Genomic DNA, 17,546 nt, shown 5'->3' with positions numbered 1-17,546 from the left:
CAAACCTGGCCTGTTAGTGGGCCCTGAGGACAGGGTTGATGACCACTGCTGTAGATGAAAGATGTTGGGCAACATATGATGCAACCCGATCGGTAAGCTGCCCGACATTATGAACGGAGTAGGTGCACTAGAACAGTGGGAAAGTAGCACTGTCACCATAATACAAAAAATTCAAGTGCAGTGCCCCCTTCAAACGGAAAACAAAAAAAAGTCACGGGCAGCATCATGTATGCAGGTGGCAGAAAACAAAGCAGATGCCTAGGAAGTACTCACGGCTCAAACAGGATTAATTTGGTCAAGCCAGTCATTGGTTGCTCCCGGTTCCTCAAAAAAATCCTGATCTTTATAGTTAAAGCGGAGTTCCACCCAAAAGTGGAACTTCCGCTCGTTGTCTTCCCCCCCCCCCCCTCTCAGGTCCCACATTTGGCCCCCTTCAGGGGAGGGGGGCAGGCTACCAGTCTTACACAGGTATCCTGTTCCCACTTCCGGGAGCCTTAGCTTCGGGTATTGACGTCACTGCCTGGGCTCCCTCCTCCTCCTTCCCTGGCCGCCGGGCGAGTAGGAGAGAGGGCCGGAGCATCGTGCATGCTATGTAGGGTTCCCGGCGTTTACTGCTGGGTTCCCTTACTCGCAATGAAGGTGGCAGCACCCGACAGCTACGGTGCTGACATTTCTGGACCTTGGGACAAGTGTCCGATTATTAAAATTCTGCAGCTGCAGTATGTGCAGTTGCTGGCTTTTAATTTCGGGCTCTGTGATTGGCCCTCCTGATCACATGACAGCCGTGTCCAATCACGGCTGTCATGTGATATAGTCAATCGGCTCCTCCTCTCCTCACACAGAAGTCATCGCTGAGGAGAGGAGAGCAGATCGCTGCAGCCGGCTGATGATCAGTGAGTATGAGCTGTTTTTTTACAGCTTTTTACTCACTGATCACCAGTCTAGTGTAAACACACATAACACCACACAGTATAAACACAATGTCCCCAAAACACACATGTCCCCAAATAATAAAAACACATGTCCCTAATAACAAAAACATGTCCCCCACATATGTCCCACTAAAATCACATGTCCCAATGATCATCTGTACACATATGTCCCGTGATCACCTGCACACATATGTACATGATCATTTGCGTACATATGTCCGTGATCACACAAACCAATTATTATACACTTAACCAAATTTTTTTTACCAAAGGCATGTAGCAGAATACATTTTGGCTTAAATTTATGACACAATTCGATTTTATTGTATTTCTTTTAAAATAGAAAGAAGAAAATATTGTTTTTTTTTTTCCACTCTTTTTTCGCTTGTATCACAAAAAATAAAAAAACGGAGTCGTTAATAAATAACACCAAAATAAAGCTCTATTTGTGCAAACAAAATAACAATTTAATTTGGGTACAGTGTAGCATGACCGCGCAATTGTCATTGAAATTGTGAGAACGATGAAAGCTGAAAATTGGGCTGGGAAGGAAGGGGGCGAAAGTGCCCAGTATTGTAGAGGTTAAAGACTAAACCTTTTTCTGACTCTTGTTGCTTACAAGTTAAAATTCAGTATTTTTTGCTAGAAAATTACTTGGAACCCCCAAACATTTAAAGGGGTGTAAAATCTCTATCAGAAAACCTAGAGAATGAAATGGCGGTCATTGCAATATTTTATGTCGCACTGTATTTGCGCAGCGGTCTTTCAAGCACAAGTTTTTGGGAAAGAATACACCAATGAATAAATAAAAACTACACTGTAAAGTTAACCCAATTTTTTTTGTACAATGTGAAAGTTGTTACGCCGAGAGAATCGTGATCTTTATTCTAAGTAAGAAAATCGTGATTCTCGTTTTATCCAGAATTGTGCAGCTCTAGTCTGTAGTGACAGATCGATCAGGATAGTGGGAAGCACTTTTTAGGTTGCTGCTGTACAGTTTCACTCCTTCATTTGATTTCTTTAGGCTGCATTCACACTTCAGCATTTTGAATCGCAGGCAGATTGGCCGCTATTCTGCCCGCAATTTGAAAGCACTGATGTGTGAATGACAAATTGCGCGACTCGCATTTGACATGCCATTCATTTGAATGGCACCTAACATCTGCCGCAATTGTCATACGATAAATCTCGCTGCAATCATCTGACCCAAAAGTAGCTCCTGATCTTTTTTTGGGTGGCATGCTTCCCGTGATGCAGGCTGCCGCGATTGCAGCGTGTTTTATCACGCCAGACTCGCGCTGCGATTTTGGGTGTCATTCAAATGACTAGCATGTAGAATGCAAGTCCGGCCATTTGCCATTCACACATCGGCGCTTTCAAATCTGCCTGTGATTCGAAACGCTGACGTGTGAATGTAGCCTTAGGTTCAGCACAAGGTTGCTTTAAGATCCTTATGAACATCTGAGGGTGATATGGCCATCCTCAGGTGTCAATATCGCAGACCACCCTCGGTGTAGGCTTCATATCGATCTAACATCACTCCAATGCAATTTTCTTTGTATTGATTGCTATACTGTATGTAGTCAGTGCATGTATTCACATACTTTTTTGTGTGTGATAATGACATTGTGTACTGTTATGCTATTTGTATAAGAATAAGACTAGTGTTGCCTGTGTACACATTCTGAGTGTTTACACACCTCTGTTCTAAAATGAAAAAAAAAAAAAAGGTTTGCGGCTTGTGGTATGTCCTTTGACTTTCGGGTGCTTTTCTGTGGGCTTATTGCGCTATTTGATGCGCCTGTGCTTTTTATATAAATAACACCGGAATACATTCATAGCTTTATGGGGATGGAAAAATGCAACGTTGTGTTAAAGGGTAAGAAAACATTTTAATCACTTTTTTATTTCTTGCTAGACCTTGAAAAATGCCTCCAAAGAAAGCAGCGGGATCGGGCCAAGGCGCCAAAAAAGCTCCAGCTAAGCGGAAATTGGCGGAGGAGTTCCCACCTGGGGAGGTACTCACCGATTCAGCCAAAAGGCAGTGGAAATTGGGATCCCCCATTGGACAGGGTGGTTTTGGACGCCTTTATCTTGGTAATTTATCTTGTTTTAATTAGTCCCAGACAGTTTTAGAGGTTTCTAGAGCTGGACACACACTACAAAGATGATTTGACAATCCTATTAAAGTTAGGTTCTGAAATTGAAATTTCTCTGTCTCCAACCAAAAGCATTTGGGGGTCTATTTCATTTACAGTGGAGCAGCTTAGAACCTCTGTATTCCTGTTGGGGAGATTTTACCATGGCTTCTTGTGCTAGTGACCACAAAGTCAGGAAATATCCCCTATCGAGACATAGCAAATAAACAAATGACAGATGTTCTAACCCAGCCTTTTTCACTCAAAGTGCCTTCAGGTCTTTCCAGGGGTGCCTTAGCAAAATGCTGAAAAATAGCCAAAAAATTGTATACCAGCCAGAACCGCTTGTCAAGTCTGCCTGGACAAAGCCCTGGGTTTTCGTTGTGCATTATTACAACCTTCCAGCTACCATTGTCATAAAAACTGACATTATTTGGTTAAAAGAGTAAGGCTGAGTTCACCCTGATGTGAATTGGATGTGGGTTCCCCTCAACGAGGAGCCCCCCCCCCCCGCATCCAATTCGCATGACAGGAAAGTGTAACCTTCTCTCAATGGAGCCGGTTCCCATATCTCCGGGTGGCTGTGGAGTGGACCAGAGAACCAGTGTGTCTTTGGAGCCACCCCTCCCCCGTCCTTCTCCATCGGCACTAGCTGTGTGAGGGTAAATTGAAACACTGGACTACTATTCGGTACCAGTGTGCAAAGGTGTGTTTGCTTTAGAAGAATAAAGCGCCTCTTACATTGGGTGTCCTACATTTGTGTATGTTACTGCATTATGTAAAAATATTCATTTAGCTTTTTACATTTTAGAATGACATGCCTTGTGCAAAGTTTTCAAGGATGCCTTGACTAGAAAAAAGGTTGATTTACTAAATCTGGAAAGTGCAAACTCTTGTGCAGCTCTGCTTAGAAGCCAATCGGCTTTCAGATTTTTAATTTTTTTTTGTCAAAGCTTAAAGTGGAGGTTCACACAAAAATTGAACCTCCGCTTTTCGGAACCCTTCCCCCCTCCGGTGTCACATTTGGCACCTTTCAGGGGAGAGGGGGGTGCAGATACCTGTCTAAGGCAGGTATTTGCACCCACTTCCGGGCACAGTCTCCCAGGGGAGTCTATGCCTCTTCCTGTCCCTGCGCGCTGTCTGCTGGGACACACATGGGTCCCAGAGACGTCGCAGACCATACCCATTGCACTGCGCGGCTCGCGCATGCGCAGTAGGTAATCAGGAAATGAAGCCGCAATGCTTCACTTCCTGATTCCCTCACAGAGAATGGCGCTGGCAGCACCCGAGAGCCGAGCGATTGCTTTTACTTTAACCACTTGCTTACTGGGCACTTAAACCCCCCTCCTGCCCAGACCAATTTTTAGCTTTTAGCACTGATGCATTTCGAATGACAATTGTGCAGTCATACAACACTGTACCCAAATGAAATTTTTATAATTTTTTTCTCCACAAATAGAGCTTTCTTTTGGTGGTATTTAATTACAGCTGGGAGTTTTATTTTTTGCTAAACAAAGATGCAAAATAAGAAAAAAAATAAAAAATCATGTTTCATAGTTTATAAAATTTTGCAAACAGGTCATTTTTCTCCTTCATTGAAATGCGCTGATGAGGCGGCACTGGTGGGCGCTGATAGGCGGCACTGGTGGGCACTGATAGGCGGCACTGGTGGGCACTGATAGGCGGCACTGGTGGGCACGGATATGTGGCATATGAGGTGCAGCACTGTTGAGGCAGATTGTGTGCACTGATAGGTGGCACTATGGGTGGCACTTTTACTATATGTATGTTGCACTGGCAAGGGGCAGGTGGGCACTGATGACTTAGCCGTGATCGGGACTGAAGTCCCTCTCACGGCCGCCGGTGATCTGCTTTTTTCTGTTGTGATCACATGATCAGCTGTCATTGGCCCGGCAAAGCAGGTCTGCGCTGTAGCCGTCATTCGGCTATAGCGCGGATCCCTAGTGGTTAAAAAAAAAAAAACATTTTCACTGGACTCCCTCTTTAATTAAATAAGTTGAAGTTAGATGCTGAGCTGCACCAGATTTTGCACACTCCAGTTTTAGTAAATCAACCCCAATATTCTATCCTACCCCCTATGCTACTTTATTTTTTTTAAATCCGTGAAAAGGTTCCGATTTATCCTGTTTGTGTTTTAACCACTAGAGATCCGCGCTGTAGACCTGCTTTGCCGGAACGACGTCTATTGACGTCGTCCCGTGCACGAGCGGCCTGTGCGTCCCCTGTGATCAGCGAGTCTATGAGACTCGCCTGATCATGGATCGGGGCAAGGGGTCGATCCCGACCCCTTACCACGTGATCAGCTGTCAGCCAATGACAGCTGATCATGTGACACAACAGAGCGCGCAAGGAGAAAAAAAGAAGCCGATCACCGGCGTCACGGCCAGCTTATCAGTGCCACCTAAATAATAAAAAAGTGCCACCCATCAGTGCCCACGGTGCCACCCATCAGTGCCCACAATCTGCCTCAACAGTGCTGCACCCCAGTGCCACATATCCATCAGTGCCACCTATCAGTGCCCAGCAGTGCTACCTATCAGAGCCACCTATCAGTGATACCTATCAGTGCCACCCACCCGTGCCATCTTATCTGTGCCCATCAGTACTGCCTTAACTGTGCCTATCAGTGCCCACCAGTGCCGCCTCATCAGCACATTTCAATGAAGGAGAAAAATGACCTGTTTGCAAAATGTTATAACAAACTAAGAATTTTTTTTTTTGATTATTTTGCATCTTTTTTTGTTTCGCAAAAAATAAAACTCCCAGTTGTAATTAAATACCACCAAAAGAAAGCTCTATTTGTGGGAAAAAAATTATAACATTTTTTTTTGGGTACGGTGTTGTATGGCCACGCAATTGTCATTCAAAATGCATCAGCGCTGAAAGCTGAAGATTGGTCTGGGCAGGAGGGTGGTTTAAGTGCCCAGTAAGCAAGTGGTTAAAGAAATAAACAAAAAAAAAAATCTAACTCCTGACCAGAATGGCTCTGGCTGCAAAAGCAGATATCGAGTCATGAAGGTGTTAAAATGAAAAAGATTAGGACGTAGTCAGATCTTGTCTTTTACAGCCACTACATCTTCGCAAATACAGTGATTTCCCATTTGAACGCACAGGGTCTCTTGTGACCTATATTTGTGGCATCGGGGACCTGTAACCCTTATACTGTTTGTCATATGGATCACTACGCAAAGCTACATTTTTTTTTTTTTTTTTTGCAAGACATAAGATTCATGGAGCATCACTGCAGAAGTTGCTTATACAGCTAGCCTGAGAAGTTACAAGACTTCAAGCACAATTTTAGTAAGATGGGGGAGCGCTTGTGCACAGTAGGCTGGCTGTCTGAGCAGCATGTAACCAAATGTGTGTAGATCTTTTTATTAGATTAAAAAAAAAAAAGTTCAAAAATAAAGGGCGGATGCTGGCCATGCTGGACACTTCCAGTTTAAGGCAAAAATGACTAAATGGAACAAGACTGCTGTTGGTGATAAGATGCCCTAATCCGTTTGGACCATTTTGCAACTAAAAGCTGAAATGTAAAATTGAATTCCAGTTATGCCGGCCATACACAGTTCGAATTTCAAAATAATTTTCTTTCAAAAATCGTATCTAAGAATTTTCATACGAATTTTGCACCATTAGTGGGCTGCAGCAACAGCCGATTTTCATGCGGAAATCAAATTTGAGGAATCGGACATGTTGGAAATTTTTGGAAAAACAAACGATTTTCTAATCAATGATGGGAGAATTGTGCGAGAAATTTAATAAGAAAAGAAGATTCCTGGCCACAAATTCTTTTCTGTAGCAACATGAGGTGAAATTGAAGGCTTGGTCGGCCAAATTTCGTAAATCAATGGTGGCGCCATCGCATCACAAAAAAAAACAAAAAACTTTATTTTGAAAAGAAAATTAGTTCGAAATTCGACAATGTATGGCCTGCATTAGATATGAGACAAGTAAACAAAGCTTGTTATTCATTGATAACATCAACCCTCGACCAATGTAACCTTGCATATACCATACCTTGCCAATGCCCCTAGAAGCTGAAAATGAATGTGGATGTAAACCTCAGGCATGAAATGTGAACAAAACATGTCCCTCTATAGTGTGTACTTAAAGAGGGATTCCACCTAAAAAAAATATTAAAAGCCAGCAGCTATAAATACTACAGCTGCTGACTTTTAATAAATGGACACTCCCCTGTCCCGGGTTCCAGCGATGTCGGCAGCCGAGGCCGATCGATCGCTCTGCTCTCGGCTGCTGCCGTCACCATTCTAGGTGAGGGAATCAGGAAGTGAAGTGAATCGGCTTCACTTCCCGGTTCCCTACTGCGCATGCGCGAGTCGCGCAGCGCAATTGGAATTGTCTGCGCTGTCACTGGGACCCGTGTGTGTCCCAGCAGACAGCGCGGCAGAACAGGAAATGACATGGACTCCCATGGGAGTCTATGCCCGGAAGTGGTGTAAATACCTGTCTTTGACAGGTATGTCCACCCCCCTGTAAGGTGCCAATTGTGACACCGGAGGGGGGGAGGGTTCCGATCAGGGGAAGTTCCACTTTAGGGTGGAACCCCGCTTTAAGAACACTAAGGGGGTTATTTACTAAAGGAAAATCCACTTTGCACTGAAAGTGCACTTTCAAGTAAAGTCGCTGTAGATCTGAGGGGGACATGCAAGGAAAATAAAAAAAACAGCATTTTAGCTTGCACATGATTGGTTGATAAAATCAGCAGAGCTTCCACTCGTTTCAGATCTACCCCTTAGATTTAGAGCGACTGCACTTTCAAGTGCACTTGCAGTGCAAGGTGGCTTTGCCTTTCGTAAGTAACCTCCAAGCATCCCTTCTATATTCTTCTGCTATCGGCACGAATCATTTCTAACAAGTTTTCCTGACACCAAGATAAAAAAAGACGGAATAAGGATGAGCTCAGGCGTGTTCGTAAAAAGCATGTGCAGAGCCTGCCAGGAAGTCGGCACTGCAGAGCACTAATCGCAAGCAGTGAGACATTGTCCCGCTGCAGAGATCAGGAAATGTCTTGCTGGCAGTGCTGACTTCCTGGCGGGCGCTGCAAGCGCTGTTTGCGAAGACTCCTGAGCTAATCCTTAACAGGGAAGGAGCACCAGGTGATTGACAGCCTCAACTCTGTTCCTTTGTGAAAGAGGGGTCCTCCCCTCCAATCGGATCTCTCTTCACTGAGCTCTGCAGTGTAACTTCAGCTCTCCGACCTCCCCCCCTTTTTTTTTTTTTAAACTCTCAGAGAAGCTTTATAAATTCTGCACTTTGCATGAATATAGAGCGGAGAATAATGTAGATAAACAGATACGACTTATGTAGGAGGATTTGTTTAAAGTGTGTATGACCTGAAGCCAGTCACTGGGGATATGTAGGGGTTTACAGATACTTTTATTGAAGCACACTGCTACTCCAGTGATCACCGCTTGCTCTCGGGTTCTGTGCTGAGCAGCTGCCTGATGCTTTGTGAACACAGAAGGCTGGCTGCTCAGCACGGGTACCAGTTAGAGGATGCTTTGCATTTTGTGAATGAATGCAAAGCATTCTCTGATTGGAGGAGGTGGAGAGATCAGGCAGTGACATTACCTGAATTTGGCTTTGTGTCATAATATCGGCCTTCTGCAGCTGCTGTACAGCAGAGCTTTGACCAGAAGGGGGAGAAGCTGCAAAATCAGTATATTGCAGTTTGTGTGTGGCAGCAAGGAGTGCGATGGGGAAAGAGAGCAATATGAGATGATGATGAGCTTATCAGTGTATTGGCTTTTCTTGTACTGTCCAGTCACAGGATTGAGGGTAAGGGCAAGACCTAGTTGTGAGATTTAACTCCAGTATTGTAAAATTGAAACAGTGTCGTGCTAATATGGTAGAACTGTGTAACTCTCAGCAATACAAATCCTTTGGCAAGTAAACAAGCTCCCTTATATGTGAACCAATAGCAGAATTGCAGGTGCCGCTCAAGGTTCCCGAAAGGTCCTCTTCTGCCATCTACTGCTGGGAGTGCGGGCAAGAATGGAGCTTCTCCCAGCTCCAGATATTGATACAAATGAAATAAAGGTCTTCTAAACCGCATGTCACTACCGCGTGTATAGAGTGTGAAAGAGCCTCAGCCTGGGCTCCAATCAGGTCCTGCCCCGGGGCTTATTTAGTATATTTTCATTTTGTGTAACTGTTTGCCTGGAGTTCAACTATAAACTGAGCTTAAAGCATGCAGGTTTGTGTGTTTAATGTATGTTTAATGCAGGGGTGCCCAACCAGTGGCCCGCGACCTCCTGCGCTGGGATAGAATAGAAAGAATGCTGTTATTAAAGGTCAGTTTATTACTAAAATCACAGTGTATTTATGGGCGTATCTTTTCTGCAATGGTTAATGTGCTGCTTTCAAACTGATCCGCAGGTGCAGAGCAGTTTACCTGCGGGTTACCTGCACTGAGCCGTAGACTATTACCTGCGAGTTTGCTGAGCTTTCTGAAAGTGCACCAAACTTGCAGAATATAATAGAAGTCTATTGCAAACTGCAGGAAAGCCAAAGGTACACTGCGTTGCACACGTGATGTGGGTAAACCGCAGCGCATCAGTGTGAAAGCAGCCTTGGATCCCTTTCACACGGTCAGTCCGACAGTTCAACCAATTGGACCCCTCCATTCACCTCTAAGTAGTGGCAGATATAAACCCGACTTGTATTCTACCTCCAATACGATCCACTAAAATGTATCGTGGTCTGCGTCCTTGTCTACTCTCCAAATGTAGAGTGGACACGGACATGCCATCCATCACTCTGCTCATTGTGGCCTGTGACCGGTTATCAAGTCGCTTAAATGGCCCTCGCTTTTTAAAAGGTTGGGCACCCCTGGTTTAATGCATTGGCACTCCTTCTTTTTTTTTTTTTTTTTGCATGAACGTGATATATATATATATATATATATATATATATATATATATATATATATATATATATATATATGACCTTCTCTGTGTAATGGTCTTGCACAGAGCAGCTTGCTATCGGGGAACTCGAGCCATTCAGACACAGAGTTGTGGCTCGGGTCCACCCTCCCTTCTCTCCACATTGGCTCACTGATTTTGACTGCAGCGGGAGCCAATAGCGCATGTTGTTTCTCAGCCAGTCAGAAGGGAGTGCCCTCCTGGACAGCTCTCCAGGCTCTCGTCCACATTGTTGGATCAAGATATGGGACTCAAGTAAGTATTGGGGGGGGGGGGGGGGGCTGCTGCACACAGGTTTTTTTATCTTAATGCATATCTTGCGTTGAGCTAAAAAAAAAAAAAAAAAAAACGTCTGCAGTTAAGAACCACTTTAATTTATTAGAGCTTGAAAATGCTTGCTCATGCTAAACAACTGAAATGTGCATTTTTTTCTTTTTCTGCGCACTGTGCTGGAGTGCATTGATATAAATTACTTTGAAAAGACTGCAGTTTCTTGATATATTGCAGTTACCATGCAGTAGATGGGTGCATGTACCTCCTGGAAGCTTGAACCTGTTTCTAAGACTTTAGCCTTCCAGACTCTGTTGAAGCAGATGCCTGGATATTAATGGGAAAGTGGGTTTCCTTAACCACCTCAAAACAGGACACTTACACCCCCTTCCTGCCCAGGCCTCAGCTTTCAGCGCTGTTACACTTTGACAATTCCTCAGTCGTGCTACACTGTAACCATGTGAAATTATCATTTTCTTCACATAAATAGAGCTTTCTTTTGGTGGTATTTAACCACTTCTGGGTTTTTATTTTTTTCCTAATTAAGCAACAAAATTTTTTTGGAAAGTTTTTTTTTTTTTTTTTTTCTTAGTTTGTCAGTAAATTTTGTTAAGTAATTTTTCTCCTTCACTGATGGGCACTGATGAGGTAAGAATATGCCACACTTACGGGCACTGATAGGTGGCACTGATATGTGTCACTGGGCATTGATGGGCAGCACTGATAGCCAGCACTGACTGACTATTGCAGTACCAGTGAGGAGTTCATAATTCCATTTTAACAAATTTATTGAACAAAATATATACATATAAACATTTTAAAATCATGAAAGTGTTCTCATCTGGTTCTCCAGATTAAAGTCAATAGACCTGTGGTTCTGCAGAAGCTATCTCCGAAACGCGTTAACCACTCTGATCTTGACATGTAGTGTAACCATAATTGTTATAATCTGCTGAGAACACTTTTTTTCATGATTTTAAAATGCTTATATGTATATATTTTGTTCAATAAATTTGTTAAAACTCCTCACTGGTACCGCAGTAGTCTGTTATGTTGGTCTTTTTGTGTAAATGTTATTTGGGATGAGGTACCCCCATAGCCCTTTTTTTTTTTTTCTATATTTTACAGCCAGCACTGACTGGCATCACTAATGGCCACTGATTGGTGGCAAATGTTGGCGCTGCTGGCACTGGTGGGCACTAACTGTAATCAGGGCACTGATGATCAGTGCCCTGATTACATACCTAGCTGTCCCCTGTGAGGAGATGCCGCTGATCGGCTCTCCTCTCCTCTCCTCACACTCTGTCAGTGAGAGGTGAGGAGCGCCTATTACCGGCATCTCTGTATGTACATGTGACCGGCTGTGATTGGACACAGCTGATCGCATGGTTAAAAATCTGCGGCTCTTAACACAGATCGGGGGTCACGCCGTGTCCTAGAAACATGACGCGGTCGATCTGGGAGGCCGTCGAATGACGTCCGGCCAGCCGTCATTTGACAGTGGGCGGGCAGCAAGTGGGTAAATGTAATTTCATATTCACACCTGAATTTGACCTTAGTCTCTAATGCATGGTTGGAGTGTGAGAGAAAAGTGCAAGGAACCCAACTGGTTCATGTGCTGACAGGAAGAGAAAACGGTCAGAGGATTGAAATAAACACTGTGCTGCTTCTCCTTTCCCTGTCCAGTTCTGTCATAGCTGTGGTTACCAATCATTGTCTACTGAAATGCTTCAGATGTTACAACTGTATTTCTGCCTACGTGGGCAGATGTTGTTTATTTTATCCTTGTGTGCTCCTTAAAGTGGTTGTAAACCCACATTATTATTTTTTTAGTTAAGGCTTGCACCTTGTACAGTATAGAATTTCATGTCATCTGTGCCCAGTCTTCCACAAAGAGTTAATCCAGCTCTGAGCAGTCCTCTTATCTTTTTTTCAGTGAGATAAAAATGGACAGACAAATGTCCATTTCTCCCCCTTACTGTGAGTGACAGGTGATTTACATATCTCATGCATGAGTGTGAGAGAGACATTCTGTGTACTTCAGATCCCCTCCTCCTTTCTTCTCCAACTCTTCCAGGATTGGCTGCTCCATACCTCAGCATGAGTACAGCAGTTAAAATCACACCCTAGGTAACGCATGTAACCCCTTGATCACACCCTAGTGTTAACTTCTTCCCTGCTAGTGACATTGATACAGTAATTGGTGCATTTTTATAGCGCTGATCGCTGTGTAAATGTGAATGGTTCCAAAATGGTGTCAAAAGTGTCCGATCTGTCCGCCACAATGTCAGTCACGATGCAAAATCGCAGATCGTCGCCATTAAAAAAAAAAATAATAATAATAATGCCATAAATCTATCCCCTATTTTGTTGGCGCTATAACTTTTGCGCAAACCAATCAAAATACACTGCTTGAAATTTTTTAAACAAAAATCTGTAGAAGAATACAAGTTTTATTATTTTTATTTTTTTTAAACTTGTTGCTCGTCTTTTGTATTATAGCACAAAAAAAAAAACTGCAGAGGTGATCAAATACCACCAAAAGAAAGCTCTATTTTGGTGGGGGGGGGGGGGGGGGGATATAAAGATGTCATATGGGTAATGTTGCATGAACGCACAATTGTCTTCCAAAATGTGACAGTGCTGAAAATTGGCCTGGGCAGGAAAGGGGTGAAAATTCCCTTTATTGAAGTGGTTAAACAATTGTTTTTGTATATTTATGTGTATACACTTATTTTAATGTCCGCTTTTTTTTTTTTTTTTTCCCTACACCAGCTAATGAAAACTCCTCCAAGAAGGTTGGATCAGATGCTCCATATGTCATTAAAGTGGTAAGATTTAAGTAAAACCTTATTTATTTTATTTTTGTGTTTTTAGTGTCTGTGACGGGCCTGGAGCTTTTCCCATTCTAGGGGTTCCTAGCTCAGGGACCCTCTCTCTCCCGTATTTTCCTTTGGCTCCTTCTCTATGGGGTAGAACCTACCATATCTGCTTGTAATATTTTCTATTGTATTATAACTTTAGCTGTCACTGAAGCAGTGAGACTCCAGGGGGGGGGGGGGAGAATTACTTGCCTGGGAGCCATAGTTCATGTAAGCAGAAGTGTGAGGATGCCAACTCCATCTTGCAATGAAATATATTTTTCTTATATTCACTGACCGACACAGCTCCTCTCTGTAACTAAATGGGTTGTTTAGCCTGCCATTAGGAGAACTAGGCAAAATTGTTACACAATACACATAACTTTTAGTCCCGCCCCAGGGGGGCGGACCCTGTGCTAACAACCCTCCCCGCTGCTCCCAGCAGATTCAGTTTTTTATTTTGCCTAGTAAGGAGAATGACCTAGGAACCCTGCAGGCCCTTTTGGTCCATGTTTTTGCTGCAGGTTTGATGTTTTTTGCGCAAGATGGAAGATCCCAGGATCTTTCATCAACTGCCGGCTGGGTGACAGGCTAGTTAATGATTATCCTTGTAGTCTCCCCAGTCCAGCCATCGAGCGTGTGCAGGCCGTAGCTAAGGCTCGGCAGGCCACGACATGCCTCAGCTCCAGAGGTGGTCGGTGCGCTTCAATGCTCCGGGGTATACATATGACCGGGCTACTGATGTCTGGATCACAGTATACCGGGCCAACAGCTACCCTGTAACTGCACAGGAGTAGGTCTGTGATGGAATGTCTCCCAGCTCTTCAGGACTGGTAAGTACGGCTCTCCCTACTTCGGTGGGGGTGAGCAGCTGGGCATTCCCTGGGGGTCGATTCGGGGGCCACCTCACCTCCTTATCTTCTCTCCCTAGTCCCTATCTTTCCTCCTCCCCCCCCCCTCTGAGGGCGATCCATGCGCTGTGGGCGGTGTGTGTGTGGGAGGTTCGCTGGGTCTCTCACCTGTGGGGCTGAGTGCGGCTAGCGTTGGTCCTGGTCCCGGTCTGAGGGGTCACAAAAAGTGTCTGAAGGTGTTCTGGCTGTAGGCAGGCAGCATTGTTCTGGGTTTGTCCTGTCACCGCATGGTGCTGTCCGGCGGCCATCTTGTCTGGGAAAGGCAGGTTCCCCTTGTGAGCCTTAGCAGCCATCTTCCATGGGATTCTCCTATTAGTTGCATTGGCGGCCATTTTCTTGAAGCCCGAGCACTCTTAACCGCAGTTCTCTTGTGACAGCTTTACATGTGCTCTCACAGGCTGTTTCCACTGTGTGTACAGGATGCTGGATGGCTTTTTGCTGAACTCTGGAGCAAGCTCTGCAGAATGTTTCACCGCTATTATAGACAGCTGCTGCCAACACAGTTTTCTCCACTCTGCATCTGGGTAACCTCCTAGGGACTACAGGCACGCCTATTGGCATTCACAGAACGCCCCAGGGTGGAGAGTCTGGCGCTAAGTACCCCTCCTCACCCCACGCGGTAGCAGGAGGGTGGGACCTTCACTGTCCTATGTCCCCTTGCAGGTGGCAGACAGGCTAGGGTCAGCATGGCTTCAGAAACTGGTGTTTCTTCCCCAGAAATCCAGGCTATAGCATCTGGGTCACCTGCGGATATCGCGGTGCGCATGGACACCCTGGTGGCGATCCTTAACTCTTTTTTGTTGCTAAGATAGAGGCGGGGCGTATAAGGAAAGGTGCACGTAAGAGGCCCCTGCCCCCCATTCAACTCGGACCCGGCTGTGGCTGGTGACCCCTGCTCTGACCTATCAGACGTGGCTGACCAGGACCGTTCGGACAGAGAGGATGATTCCGGGTCCGGGCATGACATAGCGCTTGTTGGAGCACTTATCACAGCTGTGCGTGATACCCTGAAGATACAGGAGTCAGTGGATCCCTCTGCTGATGTGCCGTTCCCTTTTGGGTCCCACAAGCCAGCACGTTCACCTAAGGTGTTCCCGTGTTTGGCTTATTTTGACAAATTCATCTACAGGGAATGGGGTCGCCCGCAACGGACCTTTTCAGTTCCCAAAAACTTGCCGGTGCGTTACCCCTTTGAGGAAAGCCTTCTCAAAAAATGGTCGGCTCCTCTGGTCGTGGACCCCCCAGTGTCCAGGTTAAATAAAGTAACCACAATCCCGGTTGAGGGGACTCCTGCATTCGAGGATCCCACGGACAGGAAGGCCAAGGCAGTGGCTTGTTCCTTGTTTACGGTTGTGGGGTCAGCCATGCGACCAGTACTGGCATCCGCACTGGTGTCAGACACTGACTGAGTGGGCAAAACTTTTGCACTGTGAATTGGGAGAGCAACAGGCGGCCTCTGTCTGCGTGGAACTAGCAGACCAACTAGTGCAAGGCCTTGCGTACGTTTGTGATGCGGCCCTGGATACTCTCCATCTGTTATCCAGGGCTTCAGTGTCAGCTGTGGTGCTGAGGCGCCTGATTTGGCTAAAACGCTGGTCTGCTGACCAGGCTTCCAAGAAAGCCCTGACGGATCTTCCCTTCCTTGGCGACGGGCTCTCTGGAGCTTCATTGGATGACATTATTAAAAATGTCACGGGTGGTAAGAGTACACTACTTCCACAGGCCAGGAAGGCTAAGGAGCCACGCCGTAGGCAAGGGCCCTCCTTTTCCGCTCACAAACGGCTTTTTCGTCTGCCTGGTGCTTCGGCAAAACATCCGAAGCTCGACAGGACGTCCACGGACGGCCAGAAGCGTCCCTCGAACCGCAAGCCTGCGAACAAAAGTGCTACCGCATGAAGGTTTGCCCCCACCTGCATATCGGGTGGGGGGTCGTCTTCGGGAATTTGCAGCCCGGTGGACCTCCTGGTTATCCGACCAATGGGTCTGCAATCTGATTTCCAATGGCTACAAGATAGTTTCTCTCTTGGCCGCCAACCAGGTTCTCCCCCCTCCAGCATACCCGTGTCCCCGGTTCGCCGGTAGGCACTGCTAGGGGCAGTAAGGGACTTGCTGAATCAGAGTGATTGTACCAGTTCCGGAATCGGAACAATTCCAGGGGTTCTACTTAAATCTGTTTGTGGTTCCCAAGAAGGAAGGGGTACGTCCAATCCTGGACTTAAAAGCCCTCAATCACTTTGTAAAGGTGCAGAGGTTCAGAATGGAATCGGTTCGTTCAGTAGTCGCTGCACTCCAAGGGGACTTCCTGGCGTCCTTGGACATCCAGGATGCTTACCTGCACATACCCATGTCTGCGTTTGGCAGTAGGGGAAGCCCACTACCAGTTTGTGGCTCTTCCTTTTTGGCCTGGCATCAGCCCCCTGAGTCTTTACCAAAGTACTGGCTCCAGTACCCTGCAAGAATTTGGGTGAATGTTGAACCTAAAGAAGTCAGTGGTTGTACCAACTCAGCGTCTGGAGTACCTGGGGTTACTGTTGGACTCCAGGGAAGCAAGGGTTTTTCTCCCCTCAGACAAATTGCTGACTCTCAGATCTGCGGTCAATCTACTGATGAACCGCAAGTGGTCGTCGCTCAGCTGTTGCATGCGAGTACTGGGACTCATGGTGGCCTCCTTCGAGGCAGTACCTTATGCCCAGTTCCACACCAGAGTCCTGCAGAAGGAGATATTGACAAAATGGGACAAATCTCCGTTGTCCCTGGATGGACAGATCCAGGTGAGCCAACCGGTCAGGGACTCCCTGATCTGGTGGTTGAGGTCCCCGGTGATTCAGTCCGGAAAATCGTTCCTTCCTCTGAAATGGACGGTGATCACTATGGACGCCAGTCTGTCTGGCTGGGGTGGAGTGATGGGGATTCAGTTGGCTTAGGGCCTCTGGTCGCAGGAGGAATCCAAGTTGCCAATCAATCTGCTCGAATTGAGAGCGATCAGGCTGTGCCTCCACACTTGGTCGATTAGTCTTAAAGGGCGTCCGATCAGGATTCAGTCAGACAACGCCAAGGCTGTGGTGTACATAAATCACCAAGGGGGAACAAGAAGCTAAGCCGCTGCTTGGGAGGTCACTCACATACTTCGGTGGGCAGAACGACACGTTCCGGCCCTGTCAGCCATTTACATACCGGGGGGTGTAAAATTGGCAGAAGGACTATCTGAGTCGTCAGATGCTGGACCCAGGAGAATAGGCATTGCACCCGGAGATATTCCAGCTGTTCTGCCTGAAATGGCACACCGGATGTAGATCTCTTGGCCTCCCATCTCAATCAGAAGGTGCCGAGGTTTTTATCCAGGAGATTAGTGGGCAGACGCGCTGGTGGCTTTGTGGGATCAGTACCAGCCTTTCCTCCACTAAAACTGTTGCCACATCTGCTTCGCAGAGTGGAACCCGAGGGGATTCCCGTAATCCTGGTT

General features: G+C 45.9%; 1 protein-coding gene across 1 annotated transcript in view; it reads left to right on the top strand.

Moving 5' to 3' along the window:
• VRK1 (VRK serine/threonine kinase 1) overlaps positions 1–17,546 on the top strand; it is an 82,636-nt gene that overhangs the window by 5,652 nt on the left and 59,438 nt on the right. The window contains exons 2-3 of the mRNA XM_077463771.1: positions 2,851–3,029; positions 13,087–13,142. Of these exons, the coding sequence (XP_077319897.1) occupies positions 2,861–3,029; positions 13,087–13,142 (225 nt within the window). The 5' untranslated portion in view covers positions 2,851–2,860. The remainder of the gene's footprint in view (positions 1–2,850; positions 3,030–13,086; positions 13,143–17,546) is intronic.

The sequence above is a fragment of the Lithobates pipiens genome, unplaced genomic scaffold, assembly GCF_037356315.1.
Source record: "Lithobates pipiens isolate NorthernLeopardFrog02 unplaced genomic scaffold, aLitPip1_a1.2 Scaffold_30, whole genome shotgun sequence".
Taxonomy (NCBI): domain Eukaryota; kingdom Metazoa; phylum Chordata; class Amphibia; order Anura; family Ranidae; genus Lithobates; species Lithobates pipiens.
This window is presented reverse-complemented; position numbering and strand designations above follow the sequence as displayed.